This window comes from Chiroxiphia lanceolata, chromosome 3 (assembly GCF_009829145.1).
Source record: "Chiroxiphia lanceolata isolate bChiLan1 chromosome 3, bChiLan1.pri, whole genome shotgun sequence".
NCBI classification, from domain to species: Eukaryota; Metazoa; Chordata; class Aves; order Passeriformes; family Pipridae; genus Chiroxiphia; species Chiroxiphia lanceolata.
Window position 1 is genome coordinate 91657822 of NC_045639.1, and position 14771 is coordinate 91672592.

Below are 14771 nucleotides of genomic sequence, written 5' to 3' on the forward strand. Positions count from 1 at the left end.
TTTAACCCATACTGAAATTTTTAAATACCTTCTTCCATGATAAATTCCACGTTATTTTACTAGATCAAGTAATTCTACTTTTGTTCAAGGCCTGAAGTTCTTTACCTGCTTCATAGAGGCAGGTCCAGACAGAAATAACTTCTGTGGTCTCAGACGGTCAAGATGAACAGTATCTGTGCCTCAGATCATCAAAGCACTTACACACAAATATAGCCACCTTCTTTGTACAGTTAGTCAGAGCTGGGTTTATATCAGTTCACTGTCTCAAATAAGCACCATCCTCATCCTTTACATGAAATGTGTATTTCACTTGCTGCACAAGTTTGTGGGCTAACATCCTGTTTAGAGATTGTTTGAGTTAGTTGTTCTCAAGAGCACACAAAACACTTAGATGTGCAAAATGCATAGTCATCTTCCATGGTAGTAGGATGTGTGACACTGTTTTGTACATCGCTAGTAACATACTAGCAAATTACTGAGCATAATTAAACTCTTGATGCAATCTGAGAACATTTCTCCTTTTTAATGGTATTTCTTAAGTTCTGTGGTGGACACAGGTGTTATCCGTTCATTAATTAGGAAAAACCCTCTTTTCTTTAAGTTAAGTGCTTTTTGGGGCTTCTGCATGTGGGTAGATATAGACACCTGGGTCTGAATTCATTTTGCTTAACTTTAAGCATCCAAAGGAGACACCTAAGATCTGAATCACTTTCTAGAGAATCCTGTCACTGACTTTCTGGTGACAATAGGGTGATCCTTCTCCTTGCTCCTAGGTACCTTAAAGTAGGTATGAAGAATCCGGATCATTGTATAGGAATTCCTCAGAAAGAGACAGATTTCAGCCGGAGAAGATCCCAATGACAGTCAAAGTTAGTTAAATATGTGTCATACTTACAAAAGCAAGAGCATGACTGAAACAGCAGATTCAGTGGGAGGTGTTGATTCACAGCACCCTACTATGGAACAAGTTCCTATAGAGGAATACAAAGTTGTCCCCTGCAATACAGAGGTTGTCCGCTTTATGCAGAGCAGAATACTGGAAAGAAGCAGCAGAAATACAGCCTGCTAGGTCTTGTAGGTTAATCTGTCCCAAGATGCCAAAAGCAAAGTTAGTGTCTGGCTTCACCAGTAGAAATTCTGTTCATACTTGCAGAGAGCTCTATTATCTTTGTTGAGAAAATGTGTAAAAGATGTTAGTTTATTTATTTTTTATTCATATGGATGGAGCACAGGTAAACAAATGTGAACCTAAACTCCTTCCTGTATTTCAGGAATGGTAAACAGAGTGACAGATCGTAGAGTGATAGTCACTACACGTGGTGGTCCCTGTAAAATGAGAGAAAAAATTTCTTTAAGTGATTCTGGCTTAGTCAACAAGTTAAGATTATCTGTTGTTCTGGGCACAAGAATGTCATCCATATCTGTTGTATTGGTTATTAGTGCATCTCATTAATATGAGGTGTTGATACAATTCCTGGGGTGAAATTTGATTGTGGCAAAAATGTGACCTCTAATACTGAAATTTGGTAAGTAATAAAACTTTACCTACAAGTCTGGTGAACACATCTGAAAGTATCAACATGGATAGACAATGTGTGGCCAGATTGGTGTATGGGATCAAACTTATTATGATGTTAGTGAGGAAAGTGCCAGACTGAGTGCCAAACTAGCAGAGTTTGGCATGCAGCAGGGGTGTGTCTGTGCCTTTGCTGTGCTCTTCTGTGTAAACAGTCACCTTGTGGGGTGGGTGTGGTTGTTCAGGAATCCTAAAAGCAGGGGGTGAAATACTGAAAAAATCACCCCTAACCCAGGTTCTGAGTTAAAATGTAAAGGAAAGAGCAGTGATCAGATTTTTCTTACTTGTTTTGTGGTCAAAGCAGCAAGAAGCAGTTGTCTGTGAATGTAGAAGAACGTGAGAGGAAATTTTCAGTAAACATGCATGCTTGGACAGTGGAGTAGTAACGGTGGGTTGGATGGTGTACAGGTGTCTCAGATTATATTGTTATGAGCTGATTAACCATGATACTCTCCCAGTTTTATTGTGCATTTCCGTTTGAAGAAAAAGGAGTCAGCCCAACCTAGAAGTTATTTGTACTGAACTGTTGAGTGAGGATTTCACACTTTGCTTGTTTTTGAAACTTTTCATTGAAGAGTGAGAAACACTGCAAAGAGTTCTTTTAGTTCTTACTTGGCTTTGTAGTTATTTAGTGACACTTAAATAAAATATTTGGCATGTCTGTTTCCTAGAGACGCCCTGATGTTGCTGCCTAGTCTGTACTTGCAGAGCTTTATTGCAAGGTAGAGAAGCCAAAAGCAAGGTAGCATACATAGCCCCAGGTACAATCCTTTGAAAAGCTGGCAGAATATTAATTGCTGGGTTTTGAATGTGCGTACTGAAGCCTATTTAAAGGAGGAGTACTAGGTGTTTCAAAAGCCAGTAGTGGAACTACATCCCTAGAAGCTGTACATTTTGTAGGAGTTTTATATTTTCATTTTTCAGCGAGTGTAAACAGCCAGAAGGACCGTGCTCTGGATGTAAAAATGAATAGCAGTAGTTATAGCTATCATAGCAGCGATTCACTGTTTAGCAACAGTACTAGTACTCGAACCAGCGTTGATTCTAACGAGAATTTCCTTTCTGTTAATTGTGGTCCCACGCTGATTAAATCTTGTATAAGCTTTGGTAATGGCACCTTAGAAGGGAACAGGTAACTTGGCATATGTATTTGTGCTTTATGTTAGATGCTGTTGATTCATTTGTTTGTTTTTAAAGTCATACAACACAATTGGTAAATATAAATAACTTTAATACTTATTGATTTTTTTGAAAAACTTTGGCATCACCTAGGTTGGAAATGCTGCAGCAAATTGCCAACAGAATTCAGCGGGACAGCCGGAGCTGTGAGGATAAACTGATACTTGCCCGGAACGCTCTGCAGTCTGTAAGTCAGTCAGTGATTTTACTTGTCTGTATTCATGAATTTATAGCAGTACAATGACTACTTAAAAAAAAAATAAACTCCTAAGGATTTTTGAATGCAACCTTCATAGCTGCTACTTTTGTTGTACTGTTAATATAGCATTTCTTCAAGAAAATACCACAAATTGCCTAGAGTAGGTTGTGTTGCCTTCTCTTTTTGTCAGTAGTTAGATAAAATCCTTCACAATTGTTTCGAGATCAGAAGAAGTTTTTACAAAAAAAAAAAAAAATTAGAAATTCTTACAGCTGATTTCCCTTTGGTTTAGCTGCAAGGCTTAATGACTTTCTCTTATTCATTAAGGACACCAAGCGATTAGAGTCAGGGCTCCAGTTCCAACATGAAGCAGAGATAGCTGGCTATATTCTTGAATCTGAGAACCTTCTCCGTCAGCAAGTGGTTGATGCCCAAATTCTTATTGATGGAAAATACTATCAAGCAGACCAGCTTGTTCAAAGGTACTTTACAGTGTGTTTATGTAAACAAATAAATGTCCTAAGTGTGGATACCCCTTACATTTTCAGTTCTTTCTGTCAGTGGATAAATTTATCGATCTGGCACTAGGCACCCAGATATCAGGTAGTTTGATGGGTACATTGCCCACAAATATTGAAGACAAGAGGAGCTGTTTGTACTTATTTGTGAAAATGAAGTAGTTCCCCTGAACATGTCTTAATGTTTAATGTCTACTAGATATTTGTGTGTAAAGATGTTAGCTTGTGTTATTGTACCTAAAATGTGTTTAGAATTCACTAACTTTGATTTTTTTTTAAATGGGGGCAAGATTTTAGGTGATAGCTATAGGTTTAACAGGTAATAAGTGAGGTAACATGAAGTTATTTGTGGCAGTGTGTACAGTCTTGGCACAAAGAAGCATTTAAACAGCATAATTCAGTTTTATGAAGAAGTGGCTCTAAAGTTTTTCAGGATCCATCCTGCACTGGTTGAGACCAAGCACATAGCTCCTTGGCAGTGAACTGCAAGTGTTTGATCTACTGCAACATGTAGTATCTTGCAAGATTTCTGGTTTGCTGATTGTTCACTGGAATCGTTTATAGTGCATGTTAGTGCCCATACCATGCTGATTTTTTTAGTCATTGCCTGATTTCTTCATCTGTTATCTGTATAGAAGTATAAGCTGACATATCCTGTACTTTCTGATAGAAGAGCTTTTTTATAAATATTTAAGTGTGACTGAAGTGTAAGAGATCATGTGAATTCAAATCACTATTCAAATCAGTTCAGCATGATAAACCTTAATCATAAGCATTCATTGAAGTTATTTTTATTTATTTTTTCTCTTATTTTATTTTAATAGAGTTGCAAAACTTCGTGATGAACTGATGGCCTTACGGACTGAATGTTCTTCTGTGTACAACAAGGGGCATGCACTGACCACAGAGCAGACAAAGCTTATGATATCAGGAATAACTGAAAGCCTAAACTCAGGATTTACAACAAACCTAACCCCTGAATTAAATGCTGCAATGACCCAAGGTTTAACACCTACTTTGACTTCTTCCAGCTTGACATCTGGCCTTTCATCAGGTCTTACTTCCAGACTGACACCAACCATCACTCCCGCTTACCCACCAGGCATCCCACCACGGTTAATCCAGAGCTATGTGACAGGAGTGGACAGTGGGACTCTGCAAACACTCAAACTGATGCAAATCAGAAAACCTCTTATGAAATCAGCTTTTGTGGATCAGAATTTAACAGAAGAAGAGGTGAACATGAAATTTGTCCAGGACCTATTGAGCTGGGTGGAAGAAATGCAGGTACCCATCTTTATGGAAACAGTCCACTTTTAATTATTATGTTTACTTTAGAACATGGCTAATTTTTTCTTCCTTTTTGTAAGGTGCAACTTGATCGAACAGAATGGGGTTCAGATTTGCCAAGTGTTGAAAGCCATTTGGAAAATCACAAAAATGTCCACAAAGCTATTGAGGAATTTGAATCCAGCCTTAAAGAAGCCAAAATGAGTGAGGTACTGCACCATATTCTTTATTTCTTTGGTTAATTTCTCACTGGGTGACCCATAAACTAATGTTGAATTTTAGAACTATGTTTGGGTTTCACAGTCTTACTTTTACTTCTGATCTCTGGATGACTTTTGATATCTAGTGGTTTAACATATCTAACCTTTCTGTTGTCTTTTGATCTCATATGCCAAATACAGATCCAAATGACTGCTCCTCTTAAACTCAGTTATGTGGAAAAATTGCACAAACTGGAGAGTCAGTATTCAAAGCTCTTGGTAAGTTCATCATTCCTCTTCCATGTCCAGCTTTTCAGTGTGCATAATCTCTCATAAGGGGTGAACTTTAAATTCTGATTCTTGTAAATATTTTTTTTTTCTTTTTAATAAAGAACACATCGAGAAATCAGGAAAGGCATCTAGATACTCTTCACAATTTTGTGTCTCGTGCTACTAGAGAATTGATATGGCTGAATGAAAAAGAAGAGGAAGAGGTTGCATATGACTGGAGTGAGAGAAACTCCAATATAACAAGAAAAAAGGAATATCATGCAGTATGTATTGTTAGTATAATCCAGAGAGAATAATTAAGTAATCTTTGATAATTTAAGAGATTTCTAATACTTTTTTTTTCTTTGTCTGGAAAAAGGAATTAATGAGAGAACTTGATGAAAAAGAAGAAGTTATAAGATCAGTACAAGAAATAGCTGAACAGTTGCTTCTTGAAAATCACCCAGCCAGGCTAACCATTGAAGTAAGTTAGTAAAAACAACACAGAAACAGCAAAAGTTTTGGGATTTAACAGAGCTTAATTTTGGGGGAAAAGAAGGGAAGTGCTAACTTAGAGGAAATTAAACAAGACTCTAAATAAAAGGGCCTTTTTTTCTTTCTTCTTCAGCATCTCTCTCATATCTGTATTCCAGTTTTCAAAAAATAAAAACACTTTTATAAAGTTACGGATACATCTTGGATTGCTTAGATGAAATTCCCCTAAACTCTAAAATTAAAATTTTCAGAGTTGGTCTGTACAGATGTTTCTGGTCATGCACGCAGCTTTTAGTGTTATTGATACAAACTGCATTAGTGGAGAGGCACAGAACAGTCCTTATGTGGTTTCTTTCCTGTTGGATTAAAAGAAGTTTCAGTGAGAGCTTTTCTGGTTGTTTACTCTACCTGCAGGTTCCTATTATGATTTAGAGTTGGTTTCATAACTTATTTGTCAGTGAATTATGAAACCTGTTTGGATGTTAAAAATACGACCAGGTGATGTGATTTACTTCAGGCTTGAATCAAGCTCTATGCAACATGTACAGAAAATTTACTGTAGCTGTTATAGGGTCATAACATGTTTCCAAAGGAGAATGTAAAGTGTTTTTACTTGTAGGTCTTCGAGAAAAGAGTAGATACAGGCAGTAGGTGGTAAACATTGAAACAGTGAATAGCTGAGTTATTATATAAGAATAAAAAAAGTCAGAAAGAATGGATTTTTATTGTTCTTCAGCTCAGTGAGTTCACATCTGCCTAAATTGGAAACTTGAAGAAAACTCCTCCCTTCCTTCCTTCTCTCAGTAATAAATGACTTTTTATGTAATGTGGGGATTTCTATTCCTTAAAAGTATATGCTATTCTAGTGGTTTCCTATCACTGTAATATACTAATATATTAAAGATGCATATTATGAAACCAGGCCACTACAGTGACAATGACTGTGCAGGTTATGCTGTCTCCAGTAATGCTATGCTGAGATATTTATTAAAAATAATAATAAAAAAATCCTTTTCTACAGAAGAACCTATGCATTAATGCATCATTTTGAAATTCCTTGAAGCCAATGGAAAAGCTGTTTTGAATTCCCTGAGAATCGGATTTAAAATCCGAAACCTGTGGCTGATTTCCCGGAGGCGAGAGCGCCCCCTGCTGGTGAAGGCGCTTTAAATTCCTGCGCGAGTGTCACACTAAGTTATCTATTGCAGAGAGCCCTGATTATTTCTTTTTTAATTGTGTAGTCAGTGGTACTTTAATATCCGATTTATGTCCAGGAAAGAATGCATCTAATTTGATTGAGTAAATAGAGCTACAGAATTGTAGATGAGCTTAGACTGGAGGAACCTTTGGAGTTGTACTCCAGCTCTTGCTTGAAGCAGTGTCAGGGATTTGTTTGGCCCAATTCTGACCAGGCCAGAGGATGGTGATTTCACATCCCTCTGGGCAAGTTTTCTTATGTTTGACTATGCTGTAGTGACAGGGGTTTTTTTCATCACATCTAATGGGAATTTTCCTTGCTGCAGCTTGCTTTTCCAGGGTGAGGAGGTCAAGTTTAGCTTCTTGTGTTTGCTATGTTGCTTTCACGTTTCCTAAAGGTATTCAAGTTTTAATTGTAATTTCCTTTTTTAAAATATATCTCTCTTCCTTAAAGGCCTATAGAGCAGCAATGCAGACCCAATGGAGCTGGATTCTCCAGCTCTGTCACTGTGTTGAACAACATTTGAGAGAAAATGCTGCATATTTTGAGGTAAGAAAGTAAATCAATAAAAATGTGAAATGTTTTAAGTTATGTCCATGGTCAAAAAGTTCCACCAGAAGTGCTAGTTGTTCTCTCACAGTAGTTGTAGAATTGACATTTGTCATGTACAGTCATTAGATGATGAGCTATACTCCCACAGTGTTACCATGCCTGTATTTCTTCACTACAGTTGTATCTGGTCACAGCAGGTAAAAATCCAGCCTGAGATTTTTTTCAGTGATGCAGCTGGAGGTGGAGGCTCTGAGAAAGAAGCCATGTTCTCTCCCTGTTGTGCATAACAACTATTAATACAGCTTCTGCAGATGATGTAGACTGGAGGATGGGAGAACATATTCTAGATGGTTATTCCAGAACTTCTCAGAAGGAAATAGAATGTACAGTATTAATAATAAATGGAGCAGAGAACACCCTGACAGCAGACAGGTCCAACGAAACATTCATTTGCTTGCCTGATTGTCATCCATCCACTCAGCAAACGATGCAGAACTCAGTTACTGAGTTTTTGGTTTGTTAGTTTTTTTGGCTTCTAAAAAATCTACTTTTTGAAAATATTTAAATTATAAAGAGTAATCTTTAGTGTCTTCTGGGTTGGATGACTGAAAATAAAAAGAAGGTGATGTTGGGATAAGATTCCTTTGGATTGAGAAGGATGGAAGCCCAAAGTGAGGAAAAGGCCACTGTAGAAGACAAAGCAATTGTTGCTCCTACTGGTCAGGATAAGAAATGGGAATTCTGGATTTAAGCAATGAAATTTAAGGGGTAGAATGGGGTGAGGATTGTCACAAGGCATTTCTCTTCCCAACTGTGCTTAACCAGGACCCTAGTTTGGGGGTGCAGATGCCCAAGCAGAACCGTCAAGTGTGGCACCTCACTTCCCTTTCTACACAAAATGTTTGCCCCTCTGCTCCCTGGATTTTGCAGCTAGTTTCTACACTATATTCTTTATATATGGAAGTAATTGTAATTCCAAAGAAAGCTTGACTTCAGAAAATTTTTGCATTTCAGGAACAGTAATTAACTAAAGTTCAATAACTGCTCAATTAATTTTGCATTTATATAGTACCAAGAATAACTGGTGTGTGCCTTCTTGAAGAGTACATTTAGACATGAGGTCATGAATCTCTCTGCATGTGTGGTGCAATGGTCACTTCAAGCAACTAGAAAAGGTTATTTTTAAAAAGTCAGCACTTGAAATAAACTTTGGTGTAGCTGATTGTATACTTTTTAAGTTGTTTAAAAATAACTCTGGTATTTATCTCGTCCTAGTTTTTCAGTGATGCCAAAGAAGCCATGGAATATTTGAAGAATTTGAAAGATACCATATACCGAAAATACAGTTGTGATAGATCAAGCAGTGTTCATAGGCTGGAAGACCTTGTCCAGGAGTCTATGGTAAGAATTCGAGGACCCTATTAACATGAGTTACAATGAAACCAGAAATGTGTAGAATCATAGTTGGATATAAAATGTGTTAAGATTATTCATTTAAAGTGAAGGGAAAATAGTTCATTTTTCAGAACTTATAAATAAATAGTTGTATTTATCCATTTGCAAAGACTGTTTTTCACAACTTTAAAACACAGTATTATTTATTTCTTTATATTTACAATGCCAGATGCGGGAAACCAGTGGCTACAGAAAGATACTTTGTTCTTGTAAAATGTGTTACTTTTAAGATACACAGTAGGAGTCAGGAAAAGTAAAGCTTAACAGGATCAAAGAGGCAACACTGAATTCTGGCCATCTCTTATGACGTATTCTTTTCTTAACTGTTTTAGGAAGAAAAAGAACAACTCTTGCAGTATAAGAGCACAGTAGCAGGCCTTGTGGGAAGAGCAAAGGCAATAATTCAGCTGAAGCCAAGAAACCCTGACTGTGTACTCAAAACATCCATCCCAATTAAAGCCATCTGTGACTATAGACAAATTGAGGTTAGAAACTTGAGTTTCTTCAAACCAATTACAGATGTGAAAATTCAGCTAAAGTTTTGTTAATTGCCATGTTCTAGAGAAAGCTGGGCTCTAAATTTCTTCCACCCTAGTAAACAAGAGCAAATCCCTGTGTTGGAACATTGGTTTTGTTGTTCTGTTGCTTATTTGTAGACACTGTTTGCAGAAGTGCTTTGTACGATTATTTTGTAATGCTTGGCTCATCAAATTATTCTGCTTTTCTGTTAATACTAGATAACTATTTACAAAGATGATGAGTGTGTATTAGCAAACAACTCCCATCGTGCTAAATGGAAAGTCATTAGCCCAAGTGGTAATGAGGCCATGGTTCCATCTGTATGCTTTACAGTTCCTCCCCCAAACAAAGAAGCAATAGATACAGCCAACAGGTAGGGACAAAATAAAACTGTCTATTTTCTGTTAAAATTAATTTATATGAAGCTTGGGTTAAAAGAATATCTTACAGGGTGGTTTTGTGTTGTTGGTTTTTTTAGTTTTTCGTGTGTTACCCTGATCTAAAGTTGGAATTTTTTCATATTTCAGGATTGAACAGCAATTTCAGAATGTTCTGGCCCTTTGGCATGAGTCACATGTAAACATGAAGAGTGTGGTGTCCTGGCATTACCTGACAAATGAAATTGAAGCTGTTAGAGCTGGCAATGTTGCCTCGGTATGTGCTATGACTAGGAAGGGCTCTTAACCATTTGCTAGGAAGTCATAGGATACACTTCCTGGAAATGTATAATCAGTGATTTGCAGCAATCCTCATCTTCCTTGTGGGATTAACTGGCAGCAGTGGCCATGCTGGTTACCAGTGTGCAATGTTCTGCCCTGATCTGAGCAGTCTTTTCACAGCTACCTTTGGGGAAGAAGCAGAGCAGTGGTGTTAGGAAAACTGCTTGCAGCCTGGTCTCCTGTCGTGAGCAGAGACCTCTTGAAAGCAATGAACAGTAGCTAAATTCTGCATTTTGTGCTGCAATAGTCTACCTTTCTGCATTTATGGGAAGATTAGCTTCATTAGGCTAAGGTTTATCTTCCTGAAGATGGCCATTATTTCCTCATACTACAGCTTCTGACTAACAGTGGAACAACTGTGAAGCAACATTTAGTCTTTCAAGCTGAGGACAGCTGAACACTCATTCCTCCATAATGCATTTTTTCATTCTCATACATATCTGTGACTTGAAAGGGGAACTGTGTGAGTGATGCATCATCTCTGACTGTGCTTTGGGTTTATAATCTGTTGCAGATAAAGACGATGCTGCCAGGTGAACATCAGCAGGTTTTAAGCAATTTGCAGTCCCGCTTTGATGATTTTTTGGAAGACAGCCAGGAATCCAAAATCTTTACAAGCTCCGATACAGCACAGCTGGAAAGGGAGGTTAATGTTTGCAAGCAATACTATCAAGAGCTTCTTAAGTCTGCAGAAAGAGGTAAAACTTAGTTTAGTGTGCTAGAAAGATGCCCTCATGAACGAGATTTTAGTTCTTGATCCTGAGACCTGTTTTATCATATTGATATTGTTATCACCTCAATTCTTTTGAACAGAGAGTTGTTTTAACAATGGGCACAATTATGTTGTACTGAAGCTCTAATTTTTGTATTAACTTTGTATATATTAACCTGTGTACCAAATATAGTTGTGTTACTTAATATATAGAGTACTACAAAAAATGTTACACCCGAGAATTTATTACGTACCTTACAGCTCACTGTTCAGTCATGCCTTTCTTGCTTTTGAATGCTGGAAATACAACTTGATTGCTTTGTTGATTTCATAACAGAATTAAAACCTTTTTCAGACTGTTAAGGCAAGAAAAGCATCCTAGGTATTTCTCTAGCTTCACAAAATGCTTGTAGTTACTGTTCTCTTAAAGTACTTTTTAATGCATTGAGAATAGAAAGCTTAAAATGTCTGTTCTGATTTACTGTTGAGTAAATCAGTAATTTAAAGAAATACAGTAGGGCAAAGCTGATTGCATTATTAGCATAGTTCACTGCACTTCAGGAAAGATGTGTTACCCTGTGCACTGGAAAGAGAGAATTTAAGGTACCTGATATCACTGGTTGAGAGAATCAGTCACTGAGTTTAGCAAAGTCTGCATAGGGGTGATGCCTGTACCTGGGATGCATGGCCACAGACAAAAGTTTTTTGTGGGTGAGGAGATGATCTAATAACAGCAAAAATTAAGGGTCCCTGAAATTTTCCTTATAACCAAAATTCCAATGGAAACTGATGGTATTTCAGCCAGTCACAGAAAGACTTCACACAGAATCACACAGAATATGCCAAGTTGGAAAGGACCCGTAAAGATCGAGTCCAATCCTTGTAGAACGATGACTTTATGAAGTGTTTCATGAGACAATATGTTGAAAACGTCATGATGACTTTGCTTCTAATATGTACCTTATTTCTTTCAACAGAGGAGCAGGAAGAATCTATTTACAATCTGTACATCTCTGAAGTCAGAAATATCAGACTACGGCTAGAGACTTGTGAGGAGCGGTTAATACGGCAGATCCGAACACCAATGGAAAGGGATGATGTACATGAAAATGTGCTTAGGATTTCAGAGCAAGAGGTGAGCCTTTGAGAAAGTCTGTTTCACCTAGGGGAAGAGTTTTATTTAAAAACAAATATATGCAGGTATTTTGAGTGTAGCCAGCGAGGTTTACACTGCATCTTGTAAAGACGAATCAAACATTATACTTGGGTTTATGAGAAAAAGAAGATAGTAAATGGTGATTCTGTTAGTTTCCCTATTATACATTTGTTTCTTTTCATTTTTTTTTATGTTGTCCACATAAAGCAAGCAAAGGGCATACCTGTACTGATAGTGATATGTAGAGTATGTATCAGGTTGATGTAGGATGAAAGCACTGTCAGTCACCTTTCATTTTACAGAAACTGAAGAAAGAACTGGATCGACTGAAGGATGACTTGGGAGCCATCACAGATAAATGTGAAGAGTTTTTCAGTCAAGCTGCTGGTTCACCTTCAGTCCCTACCCTGCGCTCTGAGCTCAGTGTTGTTATTCAAAACATGAATCAAGTTTATTCCATGTCTTCCATTTTCATAGATAAGTATGTACTAGGGTATCTTCCATCACACATTTTAGTTCACAGTTTTCTCTTCAAAATAAATTGAAGATATTAGTATGAATAATATTGATCTAGGAAAGGGGAGTTAATATGAAAAGACTGAAGAACACAAGTGTGTTGAATGTTGTTATTGATGGTTCAGTTAACAGGAGATTACTGTTTTTCAGATTAAAAACTATAAATTTGGTCCTGACGAACACCCAAACGGCAGAATCATTAGTGAAACACTATGAAACTAAGTTGTGTGAAGAAGAGGCAGTAATGGCTGACAAAAACCATATTGAAAACCTGATGGGTACATTAAAGGTAAGAGTTTGCTGGTGCCTTCTCATGGGCAAATAAAAAAATAAGACAAAAAGTATCTATCTTGTAACGCCTGACTTGGTTATGCTATACTGTGTAGTGTATCAAAAATTGGCTTGTGCATTTAGTTTTAGTCTTCATTGGGATTGACATCTCAGAAAAAATTACTTTGAAGCATTAGGAGTTGGATAGTTTGAAAGCATGTTCCTGCTGTTACGAAATGCTGTGAAGTATTTGAACTTCCAAGTGTGGCACTTAATGCTGCAGTAAGATTTTTTCTCTTCACAAGGTAGCATATACGTAAGGTAACATAAACATAGAGTTATATTTATGTTATATAAACATGACCGCACTAGCATTCCTACTACTGCTATAGTATACTAATCAGGCTTTCCTAGGAAGCTGGGCATATATCTTTGAGAAATGGAAAGATTGAACTTAAGCATTTTTTGTTTGCTGTATATACCTCATTTTGTTATTGCAAACTATGAGTAATGCTTATTTTTGTTAGAGTGATTGGCATCTACCTAATGATTTTTTTGAAAGATGTAGTTTATGAAGTAATTGTGTTAATTTGATGACTCTGTTTTGATCTACGTGTCTTAGGGGTTGCTGTTACTAAGAATTATTTTGCATTTTTATAGCTGTTACTTGCTACAGACCCATTCTGGTACCATTTGAGTATTTGAGCAAGCAGAAGTAAAATATTAATTAAAACATTTTGATTGATTAATTTATACATTTTACTCATGTAAAATACTAATTTATAAAATAGTGTAATATCATGGCTAGGCTTCGCGAACGAAGATTTGGGAAGGCACTATCCACATTTGCTGCAGGCACGCTGGTGGCTTATGAGGCCAATACGTGATAGACATATCCGATTGCAAAAGGCGCAGCAGAAAGACTCCTTAGATGGTGTATTTTGCAAGACACGGTTCTTTCTGCGTTGCCTTTTTTTCCTCGAGAGTGATCCTGCGTGTGTTCTCGAAGGAGACAGCTGCGTTATAGATGGTGTGTCTCCAGGCCTCCCGATTGGAGGCCAGAGTAGACCAGTTATGGTGATCAATATGGCCAAGGCTGAGATGTTGTTTCAGGGAGTCCTTGAATCTTTTCTTCGGGGCTCCTCTCATGCGGCAGCCAAACTTGCTACAGACCCATTCTGGTACCATTTGAGTATTTGAGCAAGCAGAAGTAAAATATTAATTAAAACATTTTGATTGATTAATTTATACATTTTACTCATGTAAAATACTAATTTATAAAATAGTGTAATAATTTATGAGTTATTTACAATTTTTCATTTCTCATATACTAGCAATGGAGGTCTGAAGTAGATGAAAAAAGACAAACATTCCATACCTTAGAGGATGAACTGCAGAAGGCAAAGATGATCAGTGATCAGATGTTTAAAATGCACAAGGAACGTGATCTTGACTTTGACTGGCATAAAGAAAAAGTGGACCAGTTGGCCGAGAGGTGGCAAAATGTTCACTGTCAAATTGAAAATAGGTTTGTGTAACTTTTTATTATAAATTGTTCATGTTCTATACTGATTTTATTATTTCTGAGGAAAAACAATCAGAAATTCATACTAAAACAGGTCTGAATAGTTTTCTGAGCTGTTTTTGAAATTTGCTAAGACAAATACCTCTTTTGTGCTGCTGACATCATTGCCTGACTTTTCCACAGGCATTGTCTGTGACTATTAAGCACCAAAAGATGATCAAGATTATTTACTTACAACTTACTGATGCATAGTAGAGATGCATTCTCTTTCTTCTTCTTCTTCAAAAAAAACAACAGAAAAAGCCTATGGAAGTGGCTGGCAGTCCTATGGAAATACTGTCTGTTTCTCCTCATAATTAGTTCTGACAGGCTAAACTGATGAAGTGATTCATCAGTTATGATTGGACTCATATTAATTTGCT

General features: G+C 37.0%; 1 protein-coding gene across 31 annotated transcripts in view; it reads left to right on the forward strand.

Annotated features, from left to right (window-relative positions):
- DST (dystonin) overlaps window positions 1–14771 on the forward strand; it is a 306991-nt gene that overhangs the window by 152965 nt on the left and 139255 nt on the right. For 30 of the 31 annotated variants that reach the window (XM_032682528.1, XM_032682533.1, XM_032682525.1 and 27 more), the window contains 17 exons: window positions 2849–2942; window positions 3282–3436; window positions 4297–4759; window positions 4843–4971; window positions 5164–5241; window positions 5355–5516; window positions 5612–5716; window positions 7379–7474; window positions 8753–8878; window positions 9265–9417; window positions 9670–9824; window positions 9979–10105; window positions 10685–10868; window positions 11860–12017; window positions 12341–12519; window positions 12705–12843; window positions 14159–14352. In XM_032682528.1, coding sequence (XP_032538419.1) covers window positions 2849–2942; window positions 3282–3436; window positions 4297–4759; window positions 4843–4971; window positions 5164–5241; window positions 5355–5516; window positions 5612–5716; window positions 7379–7474; window positions 8753–8878; window positions 9265–9417; window positions 9670–9824; window positions 9979–10105; window positions 10685–10868; window positions 11860–12017; window positions 12341–12519; window positions 12705–12843; window positions 14159–14352 — 2697 coding nt within the window. The remainder of the gene's footprint in view (window positions 1–2848; window positions 2943–3281; window positions 3437–4296; window positions 4760–4842; window positions 4972–5163; window positions 5242–5354; window positions 5517–5611; window positions 5717–7378; window positions 7475–8752; window positions 8879–9264; window positions 9418–9669; window positions 9825–9978; window positions 10106–10684; window positions 10869–11859; window positions 12018–12340; window positions 12520–12704; window positions 12844–14158; window positions 14353–14771) is intronic. The other variant, XM_032682530.1, reaches the window with a different exon arrangement.